Source organism: Ochlerotatus camptorhynchus, unplaced genomic scaffold (assembly GCF_037179485.1).
Source record: "Ochlerotatus camptorhynchus isolate MF236.1 unplaced genomic scaffold, CSIRO-AGI_Acam_v1.1 ptg000050l, whole genome shotgun sequence".
NCBI classification, from domain to species: Eukaryota; Metazoa; Arthropoda; class Insecta; order Diptera; family Culicidae; genus Ochlerotatus; species Ochlerotatus camptorhynchus.
Window position 1 is genome coordinate 975,178 of NW_027040540.1, and position 25,822 is coordinate 1,000,999.

Here is a 25,822-nt window from a genome sequence, read left to right on the forward strand (position 1 = left end):
CGTATTTGATCATTATGAGTAGTGTCAGGATTTTCATACCCTGTGTGTAATAGTATATCACAATTATATTTGTAGTTGGGTTCACTTGAGTTCTGTTTAGTAGTCCTTTTAAATGACTCCTGAAATTCCTTCAAATTTATTTTAGAATTCGCTGGAATTCTACTCATAATCCTCAGAATAGTCTCTTCAGAACTACTAAGCATATTATTGAAATATTCTGCAAAATAACCTGAAATTTTTATATTTCAATTTAATTTCTTAAGAACTCAAAACTCATTTGACATTCTCTTTTGGAAATTTTCTAAATAGTCTTTCATAGTGTCTGAATTCTTAAGTTCTGTCCAAGTCCAAGAGTCATGATTTTTTTTTTAAATATGAGATGTTTAAAATAACGCCATGCTTAAAATTTCAATTAGTCAAGAATGTGAAAAACTAGCTTTACATCTAAATCAAAATAACTTCGTAGTCCTAGATCTCAATTATTATTCCGTACATAAGGATTTCTAAGTTCACTTTAAAACATGCAGGCAAATGAACCAGATAACCCAGTAGTGTTCGCCCTAGTGCCCTTCGAAAAATTTTTGTGTAACTTAGAAAAAAATCATTATTTATTATATACAAATTTTTAGTTTGAACACTGCTAATCTGCACGCCGTGCAAACAAAAAATTGCCCAAACTTCATTTAGCACATGATATGCAGTAAAGTGAAATGTACGAACCGAAACGGAACGCAGATGAGGCTACCAGAAGCTTGCTTGTCTGATGATCATAAGGCTACTAGAAGTTCAAATTAAAAATGAACCCCGTTAATATGCACAAAGTGTCGTTCAGATTAACGGGGGTCCACGGTATCTATTGTTATTTCATATTGAAAACCCTTCGACAATTGACTGATTTACAATATATAACTAAGCAATGCTAACTTTCGTTTCTCTAATCCATCACAGGCAAAATTACGGAACGATTCTTCCTGCACGCACTCGATCGGTACTGGCACAATTCCTGTCTCAAATGCTCCTGCTGTGGTGCCATGCTAGCAGACATCGGTTCCAGTTGTTACACCCGCAGCGGCATGATCCTGTGCAAAACAGACTACTCCAGGTACGTTCTTCATATCACATCCCTTCTACTACACGGTGCCCTCCATCAGCTGGTGGTCGTCGGCTGTGAGAGAGATGGTTTTTAATATTAATTGTTGAAAAAGGACGTTATTGGGTTGACACGCTTCATTGGTGAAGAAAAGAACAATTCAAACCCTCCGACCCCTCGCGATGGGATTTTGACCCTTTCGTAGCCGCGGACTGAAGCCATAAATCAACACATCTAGAAATGCTTGGAAAGCTGAATTCCTTTGTACTAGCGAGCTGACAAAAAAGTTAATTGAACAAAGACGGCAGTGTTGCCAGGCTGGTCTGATAGATGAAGTATTGGCGACGATTGATGTCTGGCAACGCAGTTCTCTTCTCGGGCAAGGTAATTCGATAGTTTTGTGCGTACATAAGCAGAGTGCCGTAACCACAAGACCGATCGCCGCGGGGAAGTGATTACTTTTTTTTTTCTTTCTCGATTTTTTTGGCACTTGAAAGAAGTCTTAGAAAAAAACATATTGCGTGGTTTGATATGTTTTTTTCTTCATTGGGTTGCAGAACTCGTATTTTTCTTTCATTTGAGTGAAATTTAATCCATCGTTGGGTTGGTTTTCGGCTGCACCAAAACAAGGGCCATTGTTCCAAAGGCTGAGAATATTAGGTTTCCCAATTCGCCTACGGAGTGGAAGGTCCAATCAGTTTAATTCCTTTCATGGGGCAAATTATTTTTCTTGAGTTGTTATGCCTCTTTGATGGGTTGAATGTTGAAGGGGTTTCTCCGGAACGAAAGCAACAGCAGCAGAGGTTTACAATATGTGAAAGCATCCATTTGAATGATTGGCATGTCATAGAGGACTTGTTTCCGTGATCTGTAACAAGCAAGTGCCTCTAGGTACCACCACTCTTCATCAAAAGCCTTGTCGTGCATGATCTCGGGATAGGGCCGGCTGTGGGTGCGACGGTGGCGATGCGGAGAAAAAGCACTCCTTGTGCGTCCTCTGTGTTGTGCTGTGTTGTGTATCGTCCTGCTTCTCATACCAGGACATGCTGGCAGCAGCTGATGGCACGCTACTCAGCAGCATCAGAGTATCCGTGAAAGAACTCCGGCAGGCAACAGCTGAGAGGGTGGAAGCGAAGCAATTAAATAAATTAACAGAAGAACATCCAGATCTGCCTGCTTGCCTACCCGCCCGAGTCCTTTCTATTCTTTCGTCTTTCGTCCGCCCTACATTTCGCCATCCACTTTTTCGTATTATTCGTTACAAAACAAAAAGGCGCACTTACACTAACGAGGCCCCGGGTACAACAGGCAGCAACTATACATACGAAATGGTTGCTCCTCGCAGAAATCAGAATCTGTTTCCCACTCTTCAATGATGATGACGATGCTGCTGAGGAGAAGAGTAGCAAAGCGGCAGCACACACAAACCGGGAGGAATAGGCACTGGTGCTCGTTTCTCCGAGTTGCACCGAGCTAATTACGAAATGGCAAAGCCGCTCCATGATAGCAGCCAGCACTGCGACCCCGAGTCGACTGCGCGTCTGACAGACACGTGACGCGCGCTTTTAGTGAAGAGGTCTCCCCCCCTAGGGAAGCACCGACGCCGGTGACGGACGCCATGCGATGCTTATGGCATGTGAACTACTATGGACGGGTTTTCTTACTTGTACGTTCAGGAATGGCGATACTCATCGTTGAACCTATCACGGGGACGACGCGCAGGATCACATGTATGGCCCCGTAGGTTGTTCGTTCATTATTGTGATTCGTTCCGATACGGGAGTTGGTGCTAAGTGCTAACTAAATAGCTTTGCTAGCTGACTGGAGGTAGTGCGGGACGGATTTAGTCACCCCTCGTTTGATGGCGTGCAAGACCGTCGGTAGGGTTTGCGGTAACAAATCGCTGTTCAGTAAATATGAAGACATAAATCTCAACACTATTTAGAAAACCTATTCATTTTTACCCTTCCTACATATACAAATCGGTTCAGCTCCACGAAATCGACAGCTCAATATCAGTAAGCAAAATCGGTCGGCACTAGGTCACCGAGCTCCTTGTATCACAAAACAATTATGTTCAAGTTCCCGTTCAACTTAGTGTTACTATATTTCGACCTCACAAACGACGACAACAACTGGTCTTGAGAAGGATTTGATATGGATTTCCGTCTTAATTAGACGATCTTCTATTCAGTTGGCAAAAGTGGCAGCTATCAAGCTGGCCGGGTTCCTCACTTAAGTTTTTGAGACGTTATTTGGTGAAGAATGAATTAAATTTAAACAAATAACTAGAAAGGATCTCATCCGAATGATCTGTAACTAGCCGCCCTCCATGTTTCATAAGCTTAAAATCAATCGCTCTTCCAAGTTCACCGCTTAAAATATAGATACCAGTGGCGTTTCCTTAACCTCAATCTACCTGTGCACCAAAACATCAACAATTATTATTTCTTACAATGCATAGATATCGAGTAAACTAGAAGATTAAGTGTATTTTTCAACCGATTCGAGTATGAATATGGCAATAAATCTGGTTTTGAAAGTGAGGTTACGGGACACCACTGATAGATACATATTTAAAAAATGTTAACTTTATCGCGTCGTTATTTCTATATAAAAAAATACTGAACTAAGATTTCGAAAATTCACGCGCACAAACTTCCACCCTTCATCGGCATCTTTATGATGAGGACTCTAGAATGAGGACTCATTCTCGACAATATTCACCGACAAACCGACATGCACGACCATCATTCCTGCATCGATTCCAATTACACAATCCGATGGATTGTATGTATGTATGTATTTCGAAGATTCGAAATCCGTCAAGAATTAGCTGAGCTACGATTTTTCAAACATTGCATCACATATTTTACCAGCGGCATCGTGTTCGAAGTGTTAAATTGTTAAATTATTGCATTTATTTTGTGGATGTACAACTTTTTTTTTAAATTAAGAAGTTTTTTTTTTTGACTCAAATTTAGTTTAAAGTTTACGAAATCAAACTTAAGAATTTTGCATGATTTTTGAGCAATGTTGATTTTTGCTTTATAAACTTATGTGTTACTTTTCCAATTAGTTTACTATTAAATTAACTAATTTAAAACCCAAACTTGAAAAATGTTTTAGATTAATAAGATTAATTTTTGGTGCCTCTAATGCCATGTTCAGTGGGGTTGTAACGTGTTTTGTCATACGTTTTTAAAAGACACCAGAACACATATATTGATTATTCTTGTATTTCGAAAACATACTTTATAACACATTACAGACCTCTAGTATAAACATGGCATACATTTAATCCAACAGAGAAACTACTGTTTTGACATGGCATGTCAAATAATATCATATTAAGAATTATCTTCAAATTCTTCTTAAATTTAACAGTATTATCTCTAGTTACTCTCCTCGTAATTACCTTGGAATTTTCTTTGGAATTCCCTAGAAATTTTCCTAAGAATTAACTTGGAGTTCCATCGATTTTCTTCTCAAATTTATTTTAAACTAAAAACGATTCACAGAAATCCGCTGGAATTCTTATCAGAAATCCCTTGAAATTTCCTTCTGAACTTTCCTGAAAGGTTCATAAGAATTTAATTTAAATTGAGCTTATTGTTTTACTACCCTCAGAACATCAGAACATCCTTCTGATGTGTTTGTTATCGAAATTCACTTGAAGTTCTTTTCTGAATCTTCTTCAGCATTCTTTTGAAATTATCCTTAGAACACCCAAAATTCTGCTTATAAATCTCTATGAAATATCTTTAAAATTCATCTGATGTTCTCCTCACGATTCAAATACCTAGAAATTCAATTCAGCACTTCATTTCTTCTTCCCAGATATGCCTTGAAACTCACCTTATAATTTCATAGGACTAAAGGGTGGAACGGTCAAAAATGGGTCGACTCAAATTTGGCGAATTATTTTTAATCGTGCATTTAAAAAACTTGAACACCCATCCTTTTGCAGGTCTGTGTGTACGGAATGTTACCTCTATTTTGTTTTTGTCATTTTACATTCAGTTGTCAAAATAGCGTCGAGGAACAGCGTATCACTAAAAATCTGCTATTGAAAATTTAGTCGATTGCTGAAATTATGTATGGGCCCAAATTAGGATCATTTAGGTCGACATTACATCGATCTCCCCTAAGTTGTCAAAGTTCCCAAAAAAATACTTACTTTGGCAGACGATTTGCCCCTGTGGGCTGTAATCCGAAATTTTGGTGACAACTGGCATTGGTTACCCCTTTTGTTTCGAAGAAACACAGTTGTTCTGCGCTGTTTTGGCCAGACCTAGCTTCCTGTCACTATGAGAAAACGGCTCAGGAACGGTATACCGCCAACAACGTGCAAGTCGTACCCAAAGACAAAAACCCTCCAAACTCGCCGGAGAAATATTGAGCAATCGCTAAGCGGAACCTCTAGAAAACTCAGAAAACTGTTGGAAATGAGAACCAGTTCAAAGCAAATTGACAATCAGCATCAAGTAAGGTTGATACAACAGCGGTACAAAATCTGATGGAAGGTGTAAAACGTAAACTCTGGCAGTTTGCATTTGGCAAATCGGAAGCCTAATCAAATAATTATCCTGTATTTTGCAGTCAAAGTTCAATGAGTAAAGTTTGATCAATTATATCATAACATAATCAGTGTGCACTTAATCATGATTGACCAATTTTTGACCGTTGCACCCTTTATATCTCAAAATTATCTGGGAATTCTGGACCGAGCTCCTATTGAATTTTTCCCAGGGGTTTTTTTAGGAATCCTCCTTAGCGTTTCTTTTGAATTAACACTTCAATTCCTTTTAAATTTTCTCTGCAGAATTCTATAGAGAATCTTTATATTGGTAGATCCATAAATGTTCTTTCAAGTTCCAAAACCTTAAAAAAATTCTGAGTGAAATGTGGGATCTCGATTTTTTAAGATCCCACATTTTGTAGATTTTCTCAGTCCAAGATTCACTTTTTCTTAATCTAGGATCACGAACATTTAAGAAATGCACAAATTTCAAAAATATGTCGTAGTCTAAGACTCGAAACATATTTCTTGGAGATTTTATTAAATCTCCTAGCAATCTTGGAAATATTATTAAATTCCAAATTTACTTGCTGAACATGAACAACCTGGAAATTTTTAGATTTGAACCGGGAAAACCGGAAAAACCAGGAATTTCATTTAGAAAATTCACTGGCCACCCTGCAGTATACTATAGTAACTATAGTTACCCAATGACCAAGGTAAGATAGTTATCTCTGACCTTAACAGAAACCAGTCGCAAGATGCTCCGGGGAAGTGACCAATATAACATAAGGCATTCGTGCGACGTATCTAAAATTTAAAAATTTTATGGACAAATAAAGTAAAAATATAGGCATCTAATGACTGCGGAATAAGTGCTAGAAGCCTTTAAGGAAGTGACCAGTTTCTGATTTCAAATGGAACCCGTGGTATGACGTATCATAATATAAAGATTGTTTTGAGCTATTCACTAGACTGATGCATAGTTTGAAATTTTCACTCCACACTGCTCAATCAGTTTCAAATCGGGTCCTGATAGCCTCCGAAAATTTGAAATCCTTTGGTAGGAAACTGACTTGTCAAAAACCCTTTGAATTTATGTCCCTTGGGGTGAGTTCAAAAGCAGTCAGAGAATATACATCAGAGGAAAGTAATAGCTGATGGGGTTGTGTTGCCAAAAACTGGTAGGCACTGCATTTGGATTTTTTTGAAAATTGCTGGAAAGTCATGAAATATCAGGGAATTTTGTTTACGTCATTGAGTCGACACCCTGTTTTGTTCGGATTCAAAATTTGTTTTTGCTAAGTGAGAAATACTAATGCGAGAAGTGAGAAATAGTAAATTGCGTCAATAGTAAATTGCAGTTTGTGTAAAAGTAAGAGGGTAAGAGGGGCATAGTAAACAGGTGGGCATAGTGAGCATCCCGTGCACCAGCTTGGACTTCCGGCCGTTCGGAACAAATTGGTTGGTGGTAGAATCAATATCATAATGATATTGAACCTACTAACAGTTGATTTGTTTCATGCAGCTGGAAAACCAGAGCCAATCTGCGGGATGCTCACTATGCCCCACCTGCTCACTATGCCCCTCCTCCACCTACCGATCGAAAGTATATAACATCTTGAAATATTTTTCTCATGGAATGTTCGTTGATCTGTAGCTTTTCAGAACGCGTTTCAAATTTGTCAAACAAATTTAAGCCACTTTAATATATATTTTTTTTTTGCTTTATTAGAGAGATTTTCAGCCTTGGGATTAAGATAGTTTATAGATTAATATTTTGACTACAAATGTGCAAAACTTAAGTTGATTGTAGTTCTAGTTCATTTTATTATAGTACATCAAGATACAAATAGTTTGAAAAGGATATTCAAATAAGAAGCATTTTAGAAAAGTAAAAAAATAAATGATTTATTTCAAGTTCGTAATTAACTTGTTGAAAGATTAGAGATCTTCAATGCAGTCCCATTAACTTTACAACAATTGTAGGAACTTTGGAGAAGTTCTGAGGAATGAAAGGAAATGCTAAGAATTCCAGAAAAGCTCTATAAACAAACTGCAGGAGCATAAGGGAAGTTAACACGCTTAAAATATGGGAAACTTACTGGAAGCTGTAAGAACCTCAAAGCGGTTCTTTTAGCATCCGAGACTTTCAGGAACTTTTTTGAAGTTCCTAGAATTTCATAGAAATGTAGAAACCTTTAGGGGTATTGTGCAAATTTTTAAGAAGTTCTAAGCACCCCAGAAAAGCTAGATGGATTAAAAATATATAATCGTAAATTTAGATAAATTGAAGATAGTTCCATGATGTGCTGAAAAACAAATCAAGAACCCTTGAGATGTTCCGCGAATTTCAGGGAAGTACAGAGACCTTCAGAGAATTCATAAAAACTATTTCAGAAACTTCACAGAAGCATAGCATAGCATAGCATAGCATAGCATATGCGATTGTACAAATCGTGGGTGGCTATATAATGGTCAACTAATACGTTTTGCAGAAAATATCGAGTGTTGGCGCAGAAAATATCACTTGGGATTAGTGATTTTCCCCACACGAAAATAAAATCTACAATACAAGCATCGCATTATACACCTGGCCACATCCTTACAATCGCAGGGGAAGGGAGGGAAAGTTAATCCAACATCTACTTAAGAAGGTGCAGGGAACCCATACTACCTTCATAGGTGTCACAGGAAGGAAAGAGTTGTGTTAGTGGGAGGGTGAATGATTTGGCAACTCTATTCGTCAATATAGAGCATTTGATAAATCAGTGACAAAAAATAAAATATAAATAGATAAAATGGAAAGATCTCACCCGATTGGCCTAGAGACTTTGCAGCGTCATGTTTTCAGAAATGCTTTATTTAATTTTCCTTGAACCACCGCAATCACTGATAACGCTCTTCTAGCTCGTACGTACAAAAGAACGCACTCCACGCATAATCAAGGTTATTTCAGAAACTTCACAGAAGTCCGGAAAAATTTAAAGGTGTTTACGGTAATTCTATTTATTTTCGAGCAGAACCGAGATCTTCAATAGAACTAAGAGCTTTATGGAAGCTTCGAGAACATCAAGACAGGTCAGAGAATCAAAGGGCAGTTCAAATAATTTCAAGGAAGCATTAGAAACCTTAAAGAAGTTTCGAGAAACTCAGTGAACTTCCGAAAACTTCAACAAAGCTCCGAGAGAATTCCTGGTAATTTTATGAATATATGGAAAACGTTAAAGTATTTTGAAGGTGTTATATCATTGAGCTAAGTGGATTAGAGTACATCAACGAAGTTCCATTAAAAAAAAAAACGAGACCTTTTATCAAGCAGTGAGATCTTCAAAAAATTTCAGAGAACTAAATTAAGTTATTTTTATATAGTTTAATGATATTCAGCGAAGTTCCGAGTACTTTGAGGATAGCTTCAGAATAAGCCCATTAACTTATGCAAATTTGCAGCGACTTATAAAGAGTTCTGTGGAATTATAGGGTATTCAAAGAATTTTATGATTGATCCTAAAACGTCAGAAGAGTATCAGAAAATTTTGCTGAATTATCAAACAAATTAAGAGAACTTCAGGTATGCATAGATAAGTTCAAGGAAAAGCGATTGTAAATAATTGTTTTAATACTTAAGGAACATTTTTGAAACTTAAAGGCAAATTAATTAAGTTCAGTAAAGTTGCTTGTTCTTAAAAAAATAATTATTTCGTTCTAATTCCATAAAAATTGAGAGAGCATAAAAAATCTAGAATTTTAGAAAAAACTTTGAAAACTTCACAGATGGACAGGGGTCTTCAGAATCAAAAAAAAAATTTTAATTTATTTTTTACTGAAGATTAATCCACTGTGAATCTTTAAAGTTTAAATGAAGTATGAAGTGTGAATGAAAATAACGAAAAAAATTAAATGGTTGTGATTTAAAATTCATTATTTTCTTTAAAACATCCTCAGTACGATTTTTTTTTTAATTCTTTGAGACTTTCAGGTATTTTAGGGAAACACATTTTTTTTTAGGATTCCCGGTTTTCCAGATTTTGTAAGTTAGTAGACACCGTAACTAATACCGTGGGTTTGGTTATAAACTTTCTATTGAATCTTTCGTTTCAAAGGTTCATATCGTACGTAAGTGTTTATGAGATAATAATTGAGTAAGTACTTTGACTATATGTTTTAGTATTACTTCTACGTGAAGTCAACGATTTACATAGTTGAAGATGCTAATTTCAAATAACAGACTGTAGTGGTAATTTTTATACGATAGATGGAGTAGATGAAAGCATAGAGTTGATAGTTCCGTTAGAGTACGGCAGTGTGAAGATTGCATATAGATATTAGAATAGCGAGCTAGGACAACTTTTAAGGAAGGTACAAATCGGTTTTTTCATCTGGTAAAGAGAGATGAAAAAACCGATTTGTACCTTCCTTAAAAGTTGTCCTAGCTCGCTATTCTAATATCTATATGCAATCTTCACACTGCCGTACTCTAACGGAACTATCAACTCTATGCTTTCATCTACTCCATCTTTCGTATAAAAATTACCACTACAGTCTGTTATTTGCAATTAGCATCTTCAACTATGTTAATTGAGTAAGTTTAAAACATCAAACATTTAATTGATGCGCCTTCTATTAGGTCACTTTTGAGTCACTATTTTTACAACTATTTGTCACTATTTGGTCACTATTTGGTCACTATTTGGTCACTTATTTATTCAACATGGTCACTAAAATAACTATATCTGACCTCAGTGATCGCTACCAGCCCTGCTGCATTGGGCTCATTAAACCAAGCTCAAATTTATGCCGATAGACCTTGAATAGTTGAGCAATCAGCATCCAATATTTGAGATATTATTATTCACATCATAACAAATTAACGCTTTATAGAACTATTTTGGAGAACACTATTTGCACATTTCATGCTCTCTTCATAAACATGGTACCGCAAACCCTACCCGAAGGTTTTTCCGCCCTTAGCTTACTCGTAATCCAAAGTAAAACGTGTGCAACAAAATGTGTAACGAGCTCATGTAGCGCTTCCTCCCACCGTATATCCACTCTCGCTTTCTCCCCGTGCCCCAGAGCCCCGGAGCTAGTAACTCATTCTACATCCATTTTGTTCCCACCACCGCTGTTTTCCGTCAAGCACCCGGGAGTAATTGAATCATAATACTATTAATTTAATTAGGAAAATGACAATTGGACGATTCATCGTGCAATTCACTTTACATGCACACGCACGTGCCCCTGTACGAGATGGAAATGAATTCGCGCACCCACACAACTACAACCGACGCGACATAACCAATGGAGTGGGTAGGCACTTGAGTAAATTGAAGTGCATCTCGGATTTTCTTCGCTTTCCTCGCTTCTCTACCACCTCAAGGGATCGTTATGAGGAAGTGCGCGTTCAGTGCATTTTCCATCAACAACTATTGCTGCGACAAGAGCTTGTACCGAACCTGCTGCGGGCACGTGTTGCGTGTAATGAAATCATGTCATTTGTAAGGATACATTTTCCGAAATAAAACGGTAAAATTCAGCGTTTATTGCGTGGAAAATTAGCCCACCAAAAAGAAAGAAAGATCTGGACTCAACTGACTATGGCGAGAAACGTTTTCCAATTCGTAGTTCTCGCACGTTTTCGTCAAATTCCACTTTGCACTTCGCCGTACCGGGGATTCTTGTTGGATAGCCAGAAGCAAGAGCCAAATCTACAATGCGATGCGATAAGCAAAAACAGAGCCGTAACCAGGCGAGGGTTCCGAAGTGCTCAACCAATTGAATTATCATCCCGATGATCCTTCGAATCCGGCCACACCGACGTCCAAGGAATGCAAGACAGAAGGAGAAAAAAAAAACTTTTGACCACGCGATGGTCTCGTCTCGACACTCTTTCCCCCCTTCGTCTTCTTTTCCGCTGCTGCTGCTCATCATTGACGAGGTAAATTGATGCAATTACGCTAGGAGCAAATTCAATTACAGTTTTTTCTCCGGTGCCACTTTTTCGAACTGCTCCCAACCAGCCATCTGCTCGGAACCTGTTCTCGCCAACTCAGGCTATGCTATCTCCCGAGGGATTTCCGTTTTGCTCGGAAACAGTTTTTCACTTCCACTGTACACCGGCTGCCGGTCGCTCTCTATTCCGATTGCTTGCACCGATCTCCTTTCTTTGGCCTACCTTTTGTGGGTGAGGGGTGGGGGTGGGCGGCTCAAAAGCATTTTCGACACCTAATGATAGTGTTGTTGTCAGTTGATGTTGATCACCGTTCGGAAGATCCGACACGTCACGGAACAAGAGAAGGACATTGCCATTTTTTTTTTTGGTTCTTTTTCCAAAACACCAAGAGTGTGAGGTTAATGAATTTTCGGGGGTTTCTTTAGCGTGACGTTTCTTGCATGGCAACCGGCCCGGCCGGCCATTTGGTCGGTCAACTTTCTTCGCGGTAGGCCCGTCGGAGAAAGAGCTCAGACACATCACTCAAATTCCTCCGCACGTTGACGATGACGACGCGCATTGCGTTGAAGGATTTCAGTGAATAGAAGCGGGCAAGGAAATAGGGCAAGGCGACTGGAGGCTCGGTTTGTCTGACAGTACTCGAGGGAAAAGAAATCCCAAAGGAGGGAAGAAATGGTGAAATTAAATTACTGTTTTTTCGTGTTCGCTGGACTATTGGGGTTTTTCTATTTTCCAGACAGTGTGATAACCGGTTTGCACTTAAAAGAAGGGTGGATAGCTTTAACGTTTTGAAGATGAAAGAATCTCCATTTCTGATCTACAATAGCATACATTTACAAGCAATAGGTTTAAACGGAACCCAATGTTTAAAAAACAGTCGACAGGCAAAATGACCAGCATTAAGTTGCATCTTGAATACAGTTTAGTTTGTGGGAAGGATAAATTAGACCAGTATTCACTTTGCAAAGTGATCACTGGACGACGATCTTTGCCTGATAAGTGAACTTCTGCTCAGTAAGCAAAAACGATCACCACTAGGCTACCGCGCCTCTTACGATGTTCATAAACATAATCTGTTCGGTATGCAAAAAACGGTCACTATAAGGCCACCGAGTTTCTTTCATCACAACCAATCAGACGAACATGAACCTGTTCAAATGGAATCGATTTGATAAGTAGTCGTGCTTGAAAAGAGACGCAGAAAAAAAAACAGTTCAGAAATCGCTAAAATATTAAGGATCCTGCAATTGAACGCTTAGTTAAAGCGGTAAAAACGGTCGTCTCTGGACCGCTAAGGCCTTTATATCACTACAACCGATGCGACCGATACCGATCAAAAAAGTCCAGTAATGGGGCGAGGGCTATCACGCAAAATAAATAATTATTAATAAAATGACAGCTCTAACAGCATTCATACACAACTACCATCTTGGAACGACTCAACTGTGATTGTTGATCAGGATTGATCAAGCGTTTCATTGCTCCACAATTATCGCACATGTTTCAACCAGTCCCGACCGAACTCTTTTCTAGATTCAAGAGTTTTGTAAAAGGCGTGACTTATATTTTTGGTACATGTTCGTTCTCATTTTTTGTTATATAAAAGAAGAAATCATAAAAACCAAATAACAGCCTTGATTTCTGACTGTCTACCACGAAATCAACCATGGCAAAAAATTACTCTTAGTGGAAAAAAAAATAACAAAATCCATTCACGCCATTTTTGCACATTGCGATTTTGGTTTCAATAGCATACTGACGTATCAGCCAGTTGACGAAAAGTTGCCGTAGCGTTCAGAAATGAAGTAACATCAACATCACGGAGTTGAGAGCATGGATAATAAGATAAATGCGATCGCCCGAAAAAAGAACCCTACTGAAGCTGGTCCTGTGACAGGAGATAGCACGAGCGACCAGTGGCTGTAAGAAGAAGAGGTATAAAAGCGGCCCTCCAGTCAATGGGTTCAGCCTGTCAATTGAAACCAAGTAGGTAGCTAAAGTCTGGTACACTTATAAACCGGACTCATAAAACCATGTGTTTTCGGGATTGATTTGACGTAAGAATATTTAATTTAGTCAAAATAAAGGTATTTTATTGTTCTTTCATAAAAAAAACGTTGCAAAATGACTCCGACGGCGTTCGGATGATCTCGCGCACTTTCTTCGGAATTCCCGCAATCATCTGCCGCACACTAGACTGGTCATCCTCATCCATTTTTTCCAACATCGAATCAGCGTTCTGGGTCGTCTTTAACTTCCGCTTGATAATTGCCCAATACTTTTCTATTGGGCGGAAATGCGAGCAGTTGGTTGGATTGATATTCTTGTCGACGAAATCCACCTTATTGTCGCGTTACCACTGTAGCCCCTCCTGGCAGTATTGACAGCTAAGCAAATCTGGCCAGAACTTCACTTGACCTTTGATAGCCTTAATGAAAGGTAGTATACATTTCTCCAGGCACTCTTGCGTATACAGCTTCGAGTCCATCCTTTGGTTGGTGATTAAAAGCTCTGCAGCTGCAAATTCCTTGCCAGATCATCAGTATCCGGAAGAATTTATCGGCATAAACAAACTACGTATATACGTACATATCAAAGCGAAACTTTCACCACTGAAACACGTGTACGTTCAAAATAAATCATTGTCGAAACATTGCAAATCCGACCACTAGAGGCGCTACTATAGAATAAATAAAGTTTCCGGATTCTAAGTGGACCAGACTTTATAGAAAACACCAACGCAATGCTGCACCAGCGAATGACTGGCACCAATCGAGGGAGATGAATTAGTACGTGATTCGCTACTACTATATTTGCATGAGGTTGGAGATGGACCAAGGATGCTGCAGATGTTCAACGAGTGATTTCACAATCTGCTTATCCCTGCCGAGGTAGACTGCATCAAGCGAAGTGTGGAAGGAAATGTGGAAGGGATGGAAGGGATCGAGCGATAGGTGAAGAGGAAGTTCTGTTGGGCTGGATGCATCACTCGCAAAAGAGAGTCATAAGTGAAACAGCAACAACAGCAACTACGGAATGAAATAGCTTTTCAAATGGACGCAGTTGTTACACAGTTTTAAGGAACAGATTCCATTTCCTGGTATAGGGTACCAAAACTGAAGTATTGTTACCAGCTAACGAGTACAATGAGCATTCTCAACGCGGATGTTTTGCCACATGACTCAGAAGCTACTGTAAACCTCGAGGATTTGCAATTCATAGCATACTCCGCAAGGAGAAGGCGAAGGCCGTGCCCCTTCTGGATGAGACGTTTCAAAAACTGAAACGCTACATGGCGAAGTAAGGTTAGTCGATTGACGCAGTACAAGGCAGCAAATCGATCATCGAGGTTCATCACGTTGCTAAAATTGTCAAGCGCGGAGTGCTCTATGACCTAAGTGAAACCGATATTACATAGATCCTTAACACCGATGTAAAGCAGTTGAGTGATCTTGCTAAGCGGATGCGACGTTATAGAGAAACTCATTACTAATTTTTACTATTTTTACCCGCTTTACTACCAGTTCTCAGAGAGCCAAAAAATTTAAAAATATTTTTACGGATTTTGAAGGAACATTTGGCTTATAACTTATATTTGATAAAGTCCATATAGTAATGGAAAGGCAGTCAGTGGAGGTACGGATGTTGCTTGTGTTTAATACTTATTGGTGTTCGATTTATTACCAGTGTTGCCAGATCTAACGTTGGTGCGTACGGGTAAGTGAAGCTTGTCATCCGGAAGAAATTCTCAGCAAAGTTCGACCTTCACATGCACACAGGTCTATACAATGGACGAGAAAAAGGAGGTTCCCTCCTCGATAAACTTCCTCAATTGGAAAGGCAATATATGTTATGCTGGGAATAACGATAAATGCTTTATCGGTATGCGGTGGGGCACCGGTTGTATTCCTGTCCAAGCGGAAGGCCCGGAAGCAACAATATAACGAAAAACAAGGCAACGAACAAAACCAGGACGTATAAAAGTAACGCAGGATGAAAATGGACCAGACTTCCCTGGAAGCTAAGAATAACAGTGGACAGCGATGTTCAAAAACAGCAGCCACATATTCTCAAGCATAATAATAACGCGTAATAGTTCTATAAATTCGAGATAGTGAACTAAAGAGTGGAATGAGCAAAAAGTAGTCTCACAAAATTAAGCGTAGAAAAGTAATGTTAATTAGTAATCATCTATTTTATATTCAAAGTGTTTTATGTTATGTTTACGATTTTCAGAGTTGGTTGGAAATGCTATCCAACATGAAGATTTATGCCACGGATACACTTGTATGACAAACTATGCACATGACCATTATTTGTATAATAACTTATGATCACATCCATGATCACACTTGTATAGTTGTTGTATAGTGCTCATAATTATTATACAAATAATTCTCATGCTCATAGTTTGCCATCCAAGTGTATCCGCGGAATTAGTGTGATAATTTATTAGAGAAAGGTCTGAAGAGGGTAGGTTGATAGTTCCGCTAGAGTACCGCAGTATGAAAATTGAATAGAAGTTGAAAATGAGCGAAGGGCTGTGACTGTCGCATTAATGGCCCTCGCTCATTTTCAACTTCTATTTAATTTTCATACTGCCGTACTATAGTGGAACTATCAACATACTCTCTTCAGACCTTTCTCTAGCTAATAAATTATCACACTAAAGCTTCATGCTCGATAGCATTTCCAACCAAATCTGAAAAATTATTTTATGTTGTTTTTGAAGCTTACTCTCAAGCCCTGATATTGTTGAGTTTTTTCTATACTTTGCCAAATACGAATTAACGAACTTCACGGTTGATCTATTCCATTTAGTTTAGCACAATCTTATTATATTGTTAAATTAAGTCATTTGCCAATATACGCCATCAACTTATTCTGAATCCTTTTTAGGTTTATCGTGACAATTCAAGAGCAAATTTTCATTACGTCGAATGTAACAAAGGTAAACAAAGTCGAGCTATCAGTGTCAATCGATTGTCCTGCTATTACACTATATACTGTCCGAATATAGGATCAAACCCCATTTTTAAATTTATTTACCAGTCAAATTGCTTTTTGACGTAATCACCTTCCGATCAAAATAGTTTTCGATGTTACTTAAGTCACCCAATTTCTATGGAGATGCCGTTTGACTTAAGTAACAGCGCTGAGAATCCCGTGAAAAGTGTACGTTCGTCGTTTCGCTTTCTCATTATTAAAGTGAATAAATCGAACTGTTTGTTGCTAAGATGATTTCGGTGGTCCTAAAATGATGAATGGGCTGTACGTAAGGAGACGTTATTGATAATTCTCCCGAATATCCTGATAAATACACTTTGACTTAAGTAACAACGTATAATGACTTTTGACTCAAAAAACAGTATTTTTTAGCATGAAAGCTAGCGATTTGCATTTGTATGATTAAAACCCTGCTAAATATGTTAAACATTGCTATCACTATAAGATTATATGTGTTTACTTGGAAATAGGAATAATTTTTCGGTCATCAAAACAAAATCTTATTTTTCTCGGATTGGTGCGAATGTTACTTACGACATAATGAAAATTTGCTCTTGAATTGTTCAATATTTAAAAAATGACCGAAGTATAATTAATTTGGCGGTTCGACAACTGCAACGTTGTTGGCTTCATACAATTTTAATGTAACTTTACCGCAATGACAAGACACGAGATAAGGCCAATATAGCTTAGGCTATCAGCGGTTTCTAAAGAATTTTCTTGCCCCGTAATGAAAGAAGAAGAAGAATCGTAACTGATATCAAAGCGCTCTGTGTTCCTGAACCGTCAAAAAGTCTACCGTGTTGTTTGTTAGGTAGACCACAGGTTCAGCGCCCTTCATCTGGAGCGCGAGGACCTCCAGTGGCACCCTAAAACTATCGAAGTTTAAGTCGCACCGCGGTTGTTGAACGAGCTGCTTGAGACGCATCCCCATTAGGTGGAACAAGTGCCAGTCGACCAAGTGGCGTCAAATACGCTGCTGTTGCTAAGTGATCGCAATTTAGCGGAGGAGCTAAGGAAAATGGGGCACCTTGAGAATGTGTGTTCCGGAAGTAATTTCAGCGACCAGCTTTTTCCTTGTATTCTCATTCGTTGGTTTGAAGAGTTTGAACTATGAAGAAAACTAAACTGAATTCAGAAAAGCAGTGAATCGTGGAACCTTACAACAGGTTCTAGATCATGTTCGCAAGTTATAAGATTCATGATCACGTATTGCTTTAGTTTCTATGTACAGTAACCCCTCCATATATGCGATGGGTGGCACCGTCCACCCACCGCTGTTTCTTGGCTGTCCTTCCACCAATTACGCTGATTTTTTGTATGTGATTAGTATCAACTGTCAACTAGCTATCCACAGTAAATCAGCTCAATAGTTTGAAGGACAGCCGAGAAATAGCGGTGGGCAGACGGTACCACCCATCGCATATGTTGAGGGGTTACTGTATTTGAAGGATTCATTATTTATTCGATTCCAATTCCACGTTCAATGAACAATATCCTAACCCCTGTATACTTTTCCGAATAAATAATTCGTATCACTTCTCGAAAAAAATCGACCGAGAACGAGCACCGACGCATACAGACGACCATTAAATGTGTGCAAAGATCTGGATAATAAAACCAATTACAATTTATCTAACGAGCATTATCCAAACAATTGAAGGCTGCGAGAGGGAGAGATAGTTGATCGACTCAACCGACCGATAGGTACCTACGTGAAAAGGGAGAAACGCTTACAGCCTTTTGCTCCCTGACACGTACAGATAGGCGAAAAAAAAAGTCATGTTTCCTCCAAGAGGAGGGTTCAATTAATTCAGCACCACCTCCACCATCGTCGATACCTCCGCCAATTCACTGATGGCTTTTGATGGGTAACAGAAGGATGAAAAAAAAAACTGCTACGGTGACGGCAACGACGACGACGACGACGACAACGATGATGACTACGGTGGTGGTGGTGGTGGTGGAGGTAGTTCAACTTGGCAGGTCGACCCTCGTCAATTAAGATCGAAACGTCAAAATCGGAGCAACACGCAATAGTCGTCCGATGCTGCGTCTCTGCCAACATAATTTTTAGCTGCCAAGTCTAGACCCTTCTTGGACGACTCTCTTGCGCGCTCTGTTGGTCCTCTCAGGATAATGAAGTAAACAAAGTTAAGCCGTCCATCGGCTGCCGCCACCCCACCACAAGCAAGCAGCTGTTGTTTGAACGAAGAGAAGACAAAAAACAGTGCAGAGTGGTTTGGACTGGAATTAATTTTTCAAGTGATTGTGATTGAGGAAAAAACGCACTCCGGTCGGTCCCCCGACCGTGTCGGGTTCCGTGCTCATTAATTATTGAAAAACGCTGCCGCCCAGACGACGAAGGGTGACACATCAAAGTGCCTCCATCGAACAGGTCAATCATTTGTGGTTCCCGCTTCTCGGCTCGGCTTTTTCTGTCCGTAATCACTGAGCTGTGTACGGAGAGAATTGATGTTCCGGATTTTCTAAATTTATCGATTCTATTTGCTTTATACGTAGATTTATGAAAAATAGCCGACCGAAAGTTTCAACATTTCATCTCCATCAAGCGCTGCTCCACCCAGCTGGCCACTTCCTGCAAAACTAATTTCATTAAATTGAATGGAAACATCGGCCGAAAAAATCGTTGCACCGGGACAGACCAGGGGCAGTCGGTGGATACGGTGGAGATTTGTTTTACCAAGCAGTTGGGCTGGCTAGAGCAAACGAGTGTAGGTACCTCCCGGAAACAAGACCACAGTGGGTAGACTAAAAAAAAAATCAGGAATCAAAGTCCGAGACTACGGTCCACAACAGTTATGGAAAAATTTAACTCGTCCAGCTTCCGTCTCTATCTCTCGCGCGAATGGTGGAGCTGCTCCGGCTGCTATCGCTGCCAGATTTGAAACGTGGCCAAAAATCCTATCCCAGCTATATCGTTTGGATTTGTTCCTCGCCGCCGCACGTTTGGCCTGCTTCCCTGCAGCTCACACGTTCATTAGGATGCGAGCTGGCAGTGATGGCACTTTCTATGTTTTGTATATGCTTTATATAGTAATAGTTTAATTAACGCAAAGCTTGCCGGCACAAACAAATCTAAAAGTCATAGACTATCCAAGAAAATCCGTTTTTTTCACAGATTCCAGAGAAATTTTCTTGAAGATTTAATATCTTTTTCCAATATTTTTAGACAAATCAAATCGTAGCAAATGTTTTCGTGCTGGTAAGCTTCGCGTTAAGCCAATAAATATAATTAATGTGCTTGTTTTAATGACTGTTCATGTTTTCCATTTTTCCAGGTTAGTAAAATGCATCAATCATGGATTGTAACTTCTTACAAGGTTTGAGGATAGACTTTACTCTTATTATAGCTCTTTAATATTGCATTGATTCGTTAAGTTGTCGCAGAAACTGAGGCTCCATTCGAGATCGTTTATCGTATGAACACTTGTACGAAAATGTAGTTTCGACTTGGTTGCATAATATGGCCTCTTATTTGAACTTATTCTGAGGAGGCATGAGGGGTTTTAATCTGGACTTAGTATTAATTTTTATTATTATTATTTTTTATTGACACTTTATCACTTCTGTGACATTCGTGTCTGGCACTTAGTATTAATGCTTTTGAACTAAAGCATCGGAATAAATTATTATATTTTCTACTCAATAGGTCATGCGATTTTCGACTCGTTAGAATATTTACCGTTAGGCACAAAAATCCGATTTCATTCCAGACATGTTTAACAGCTAATTTGTAAGTCCAAATATGCTCTAAATTCCACGTTAAACTTATGATGATCCATTGGATGCATAATTATTACGATACAAGGTGAATGTAAAGCCCTACCAATTAAGAATCGGTGCGCTTCTTTTTTCCGATACAGCGCTCCTAGTGGTCGGTTCTGGAATATGTTGACAGAAATTTGTTTACAATATCTTGCTCTTGAAATTCTGTGCAAAAATTAAAATTTAAAAAAAGCTAATGTTTTCTTGAATTGCCACGCGATGGAAGAAAAAGAAGAGTATTAATTCTGCACACAAGGTATGAAACCCCGACATGGCGGGTATGAGGATCGCAAAGGAGTTGAGAATAGCCAAAACCATGGTCTGTGCAGTGCTGAAACGGTTCAAGGAACGTTTGTCTGTTTCTCGGAAGGTGCAATCAAGGCGTCGAAGCGGTACAGTGGACCAGAAACTACGTCAAAACGTCATAAAGGCTTTCAAAGCAAATCCAGGGCTTTCGGACGTGGATGTGGCCAACAAACTCGGTGCTGCTCACAGTACAGTTCGGAATATACAAATTCAGAAAGGTTTCTTCAAGTATCGGGCTATCTAAGCAATCGAACCGGACCGTAAAGCAAAACATTACGGCCAAAACGCGGGCCCAGAAGATGTATGACCAGGTGGTGACCAAATTCAACGGATGCATCCTTATGGACGCTTCCGGGACAGAAGCTGCCGTGGAAATGTTCCCAATAAATATAAATTTGTTTTTGCGGACAAATTTTCCGGTAAGCTGATGATCTGGCAGGCAATCTGCCACTGTGGCCAGAAGACCCCGTTTTGCATCACAACCAACAATATGAACGGGCAGTTATACATCAACGAATGCCTGAAAAAAAAACGTGTATTGCTGTTCATTAGGTTCCACCGAGGCCCCGTCAGGTTTTGGCCATATTTAGGATGAACCCCCGAACTATCCAGATCTCCTCACAATCGAAATGTATCATCAAAGTTAATCTGAAGAAGAGTAGAAAAATGGCTAAGGATGTTATTTCAATGGCCAGATACTGGAAAAAGCAGCTAGTGAGGTTGACCAGCAGGTTGTGTGGAAGTTGATTGCACCCATCAAGCCCAAAGTTCGCATTTTCATTCGAGAGGAAATCGCAAAAACCATATTGTATATTTAAACTACAATAAGTACATAACATTTTCTTCTAAAAACTTTTTATTCTAAACCAATCAGTTTCTGAGATACATCCAAATTGAAAGCGTACCGATTTTAAATTGACAGCACTTAAGTATTGAGTTTAAAGTAAAGCAAAGTTTAAGGATTTGAACACCGTCTGGCAATCGAGCCACTACCGTGCCTTCTAATTGGAACACTCTCAACGTAGCGAACTTTCTATCACTAGTCAGACTTAGGCTCAAACAACTCTTTGCTGCTTGCTATGGTAGTCTCAGGGTGGCCAGCGGACCAGGAAAACCGGGAATACCTGGAAATATCCGGGAATTTGAAAAGCAACCGGGAAAAACCCGGGAATTCAACGAGAGCATCGGGAAAAATAAATTTACCATACCATACGAATAAATTTGTATACCAGAATTTCAGAACAAACCATTAAAAGAGAGTGATTCTTTACCAAATTAATGTCTAGCTCTCCCAAGTAACAATTTTGGTTTTATGAGGGTTCTGTAGACCATGATTTAGACTTGTAGAATGCTATAAAACCACGATAAAACCTGCAATGTTACTTGGGCTATTTGATGCATAATTTTCTACAGTTTCCCGTCTTATTGTTTTTAGAATTTAATCACTCAGCAATATTTCAAATTGATTTTTGTCGTTTCAATTTCAGATGTAAAGTGCATGGGCATTAAAAGAAAATATTGAAGATGCTCGATTGTGGAAACAAATATTTGTAAAGTTTTAATCTGAACTATTCTTTTCAAACGTTTTAATTTTTCGTTTTTAATTCTAAATCATCCAAGCAATTTTTTTCAAAATTCTCATGATATGAAATTTAGAATTAACTTGGAATTCCGTTCTGAAATATCATAAAAAATTTCTGAAATTAACCAGAAAACACTCCGCTTAATAATTATCATTGAATTTTTTTTTTGAACTTTCTTGAAACCCCTTGTAAGAATTTGCTTAGAATTCTTCTTAGAATACCCTTGAACCTATTCGGAGACTTTGATTGCTTGAAATTATTTAAAAAATATCTTTTAACTCAGAAATCTTTCGAAATTTTATTTAGAAGCCCCTTGGAGTATTTTAACGCATTTCTTTCGATTTATCAATATTTTTTGCAATCAATTTTGTTAGAAATCTGTGCTGAATCTTTCGCACAAGGGTTGAAATTATGACCAGAAGACTCTTAGAACTCTGTGTCTTGTTGAATTCTCACCATAGTTCTATTGAAATTCTTCTTCAAATTCATCTGTCATTTTCCTCGGGATCACCATGAAAATCTCTTCAGAATTACGTAGGAATTTTCCTTAAAGTTTTCTTTTCACAACTCCTTTTGAAATCTTCCAAAATTATCTAAGAATTCAATTTAGAACTTTTTAGAGCATCCTTCTCCACAGAAATCTCTCCAAATTTATCTAACAATTTCTAAGGACTTCATGTCAGAATAATTCTGGAATTCTGCTCAAAACTTCTCCTTCGAAAATTATGTGGGATTCCTAACTTTGGTTCCTATAATAGTGGAATGCGTTGGTTTCTTATGGGTTCCACTATTATAGGAACACTACCGCAACTATAGGTGCACAGGAGTGAAAATCTTAAGGAAAAATAAAGCTTTTTCGTAATTGGTGGGCTAATTTTAAGTATGCAATTATCCGGGTCCTCCTCACTATTCCGGCACAACCTCCATACCGCAACTATAGGTACACCACTATTACTGGAACACCTACCCTACATCATGAAAATTTTGAAAAAAAAAACGAAGGTGATACTGCAGCAGACCTTGGAGCACGCGTAGAAGACGACAGGCTACCGGCCCCTGATAATCAAGAAGATGAGGAGGAGATCGTTCGGCTGAAGAACAACAAAGCAACTGCTGTAGATCAACTACCAAGTGAGCTATTAAAATACGGTGGTGAAGCGCTAGCTAAAGCGCTGTACTGGGTAATTTCCAAGATTTGGGAGGAGGATTTACTACCGGAGGAGTGGAAGGAAGGTGTCGTTTGCCCAATCTACAAAAAGGGCGACAAGTTGAATTGCTGCAACTACCGCGCGTCACCGCCTGTCACCATTTGCAAGAGAGTTCGTGGGGCAATATCAGACGGGATTCATGGGTGCCCGTGCTACCACGGACCAAATTTTCGCGATTCAGTAGGTTCTGCAGAAATGCAGCGAATATAACGTGCCCACACATCATTTGTTCATCGATTACAAATCCGCATGCGACACAATCGATCGAGATCAGCTATAGCAGATTACGCACGGATTTCCGGATAAACTGACGCGATTGGTCAGGGTGACGATGGATCGAGTGATGTGCGTTGTTCGAGTTTTGGGGACACTCCCGAGTCCCTTTGAATCTCGAAGGGGGTTACGGCAAGGTGATGGACTTTCGTATCTGCTATTTAACATGTGATTAGAAGAACTGGGATGGACACGAGTAGCACGATTTTCAGGAAGTCCATCTATCCTCTTGGCTTCGCTGATGACATCGACATCATGGCACGGAGCTTTGAGATGATGGCGGAAACGTACATCAGACTAAAGGCTGAAGATTGGACTTCAACGCATCAAAGACGAAATACATGAAAGGAAGAGGTTCTAGGGAAGACAATGTTAGCCTCCCACTACGAGATCAGATTGACGGTGACGAAATCGAGGTGGTCGATGAGTTCGTATATTTGGGCTCACTGGTGACCGCCGAAAATGATATCAGCAGAGAAATTCAAAGACGCATTATGGCAGGGAATCGTGCCTTCTTTGGACTCCGGAGGACGCTCCGGTCGAATAAAATTCGACACCGCACGAAGTTGACTATCTACAAAACGTTGATTAGACCGGTGGTCCTCTACGGCAACGAGATCTGGACTGTTTTCGAACGAAAGGTGTTGCGTACCATCTGGAGGTGTGAGTGCTGGTGAATGACGGAACGTGAAGGAGGCGAATGAACCACGAATTGCATCAGCTGCTGGAATTGCAAAATTTGGGTGACTACGGTGGACTGGGCATGTCGTAAGAATGCTGCACGACGAAGAATTTGAGGAATTTCTCGTAATACCTAACTTTTTTTTGGTTTTAAAAATATTATGAATGAAAATGACAAGGAATCCAATTTACCTATTTCAAAATTATCACGATACACATCATGGTCTATTTTGATTGAATTTCCAAGGGGTAGATCACTCCGCACACCAATCTTGGATCATCTTTTTTTACCAGTGTACCGATTGTGCCGGTCATAGAGCAAGCTGCGATTATTTGTATAAAACCCAACCCGGCAACCCGGTATTTCTGACACGTTGAATGTTTTGGTTTGAAATCGTAAAGATAAATCGGTCTAGTGGCAACCACGGAGAAATGTAATGTCTACATTGGTTGTAGATGATGCTCAAATTCATAGTATTCGTTCGCCTGCCGATTCAGGATGACGCCGGAATTTTTCTTGTGTTCATATAGGATAATAAAAGTTCTCCAAGGCAGACCAGAAACCTAACCTTTCGTGATGTGAAAAGTAACGGTCGAAAAGAATGGAACCGATGGGGAACATTGTTGGAGACCGAATATAGAGGATGATTAATTTGACTTCTGTATGTTTTGTATGAGTTGCAGCATTATTTGAATTAAGGGTGCTAATAGGGTCTGATTAACTGCCTCTTTTTCCCGAGCCCACGTTAGAACCCGAGTTAGAACCTACATTTCGGATTTTAATCTATAAGTGATCCGAAAATTGAACTGCTGGTCTGAGTTCCTCTAGTATATTCAATTAGGCAATGAGAGGATGTTCCTGAATATACAGTGAAACAGCACGTATTATTGTTAACATCTTCAATGACAGTTGTCCAAAAGTATGTGTGCTACCATTCTATTTACAACAATCCAATGCCTACGAGATTGTGCCGAAGGTGTGCCTGATTTAATTTCGGAACAATGTGCTGAGTGACTTACCCCTTGTTAAATGGTTGAATGTGTCTTTTTTTTCGCTAGATTGAAATAAATTCCAACATTCATGAAACGTTTCGATTTAAAACAGACAGTAAATGTATTTTGTGTGCGTTGCATAAATTCTTATCTTTTCCAAAAAACAACCAACAATAAATTTGGGATTCTTTTTGTTTCCTTTATTTAACGTCGGTCTGTGATCGGCAACCGATTGCCAACGACGACGAGCGCCGATTTCCAATTGGGGATTAATCACCGACGGTATTCGAGTGTCAGAGAGGCGACTTCTACACTTGGAAGTTTTCGAACCTACCAACACATGGGCCGGATCCAAGTGCGGTCGGTAGAACTGTTTCAAACACACAGTTGGTACTTGAGCGGTCGGTTTTCATCTCT

The 25,822-nt window shown here is 39.2% G+C and overlaps 1 protein-coding gene across 1 annotated transcript in view; it reads left to right on the plus strand.

Moving 5' to 3' along the window:
* The window catches only part of LOC135717151 (LIM domain transcription factor LMO4), a 95,902-nt gene that overhangs the window by 15,586 nt on the left and 54,494 nt on the right, over positions 1-25,822 (plus strand). The window contains exon 2 of the mRNA XM_065239106.1: positions 949-1,102. Within this exon, the coding sequence (XP_065095178.1) occupies positions 949-1,102 (154 nt within the window). The remainder of the gene's footprint in view (positions 1-948; positions 1,103-25,822) is intronic.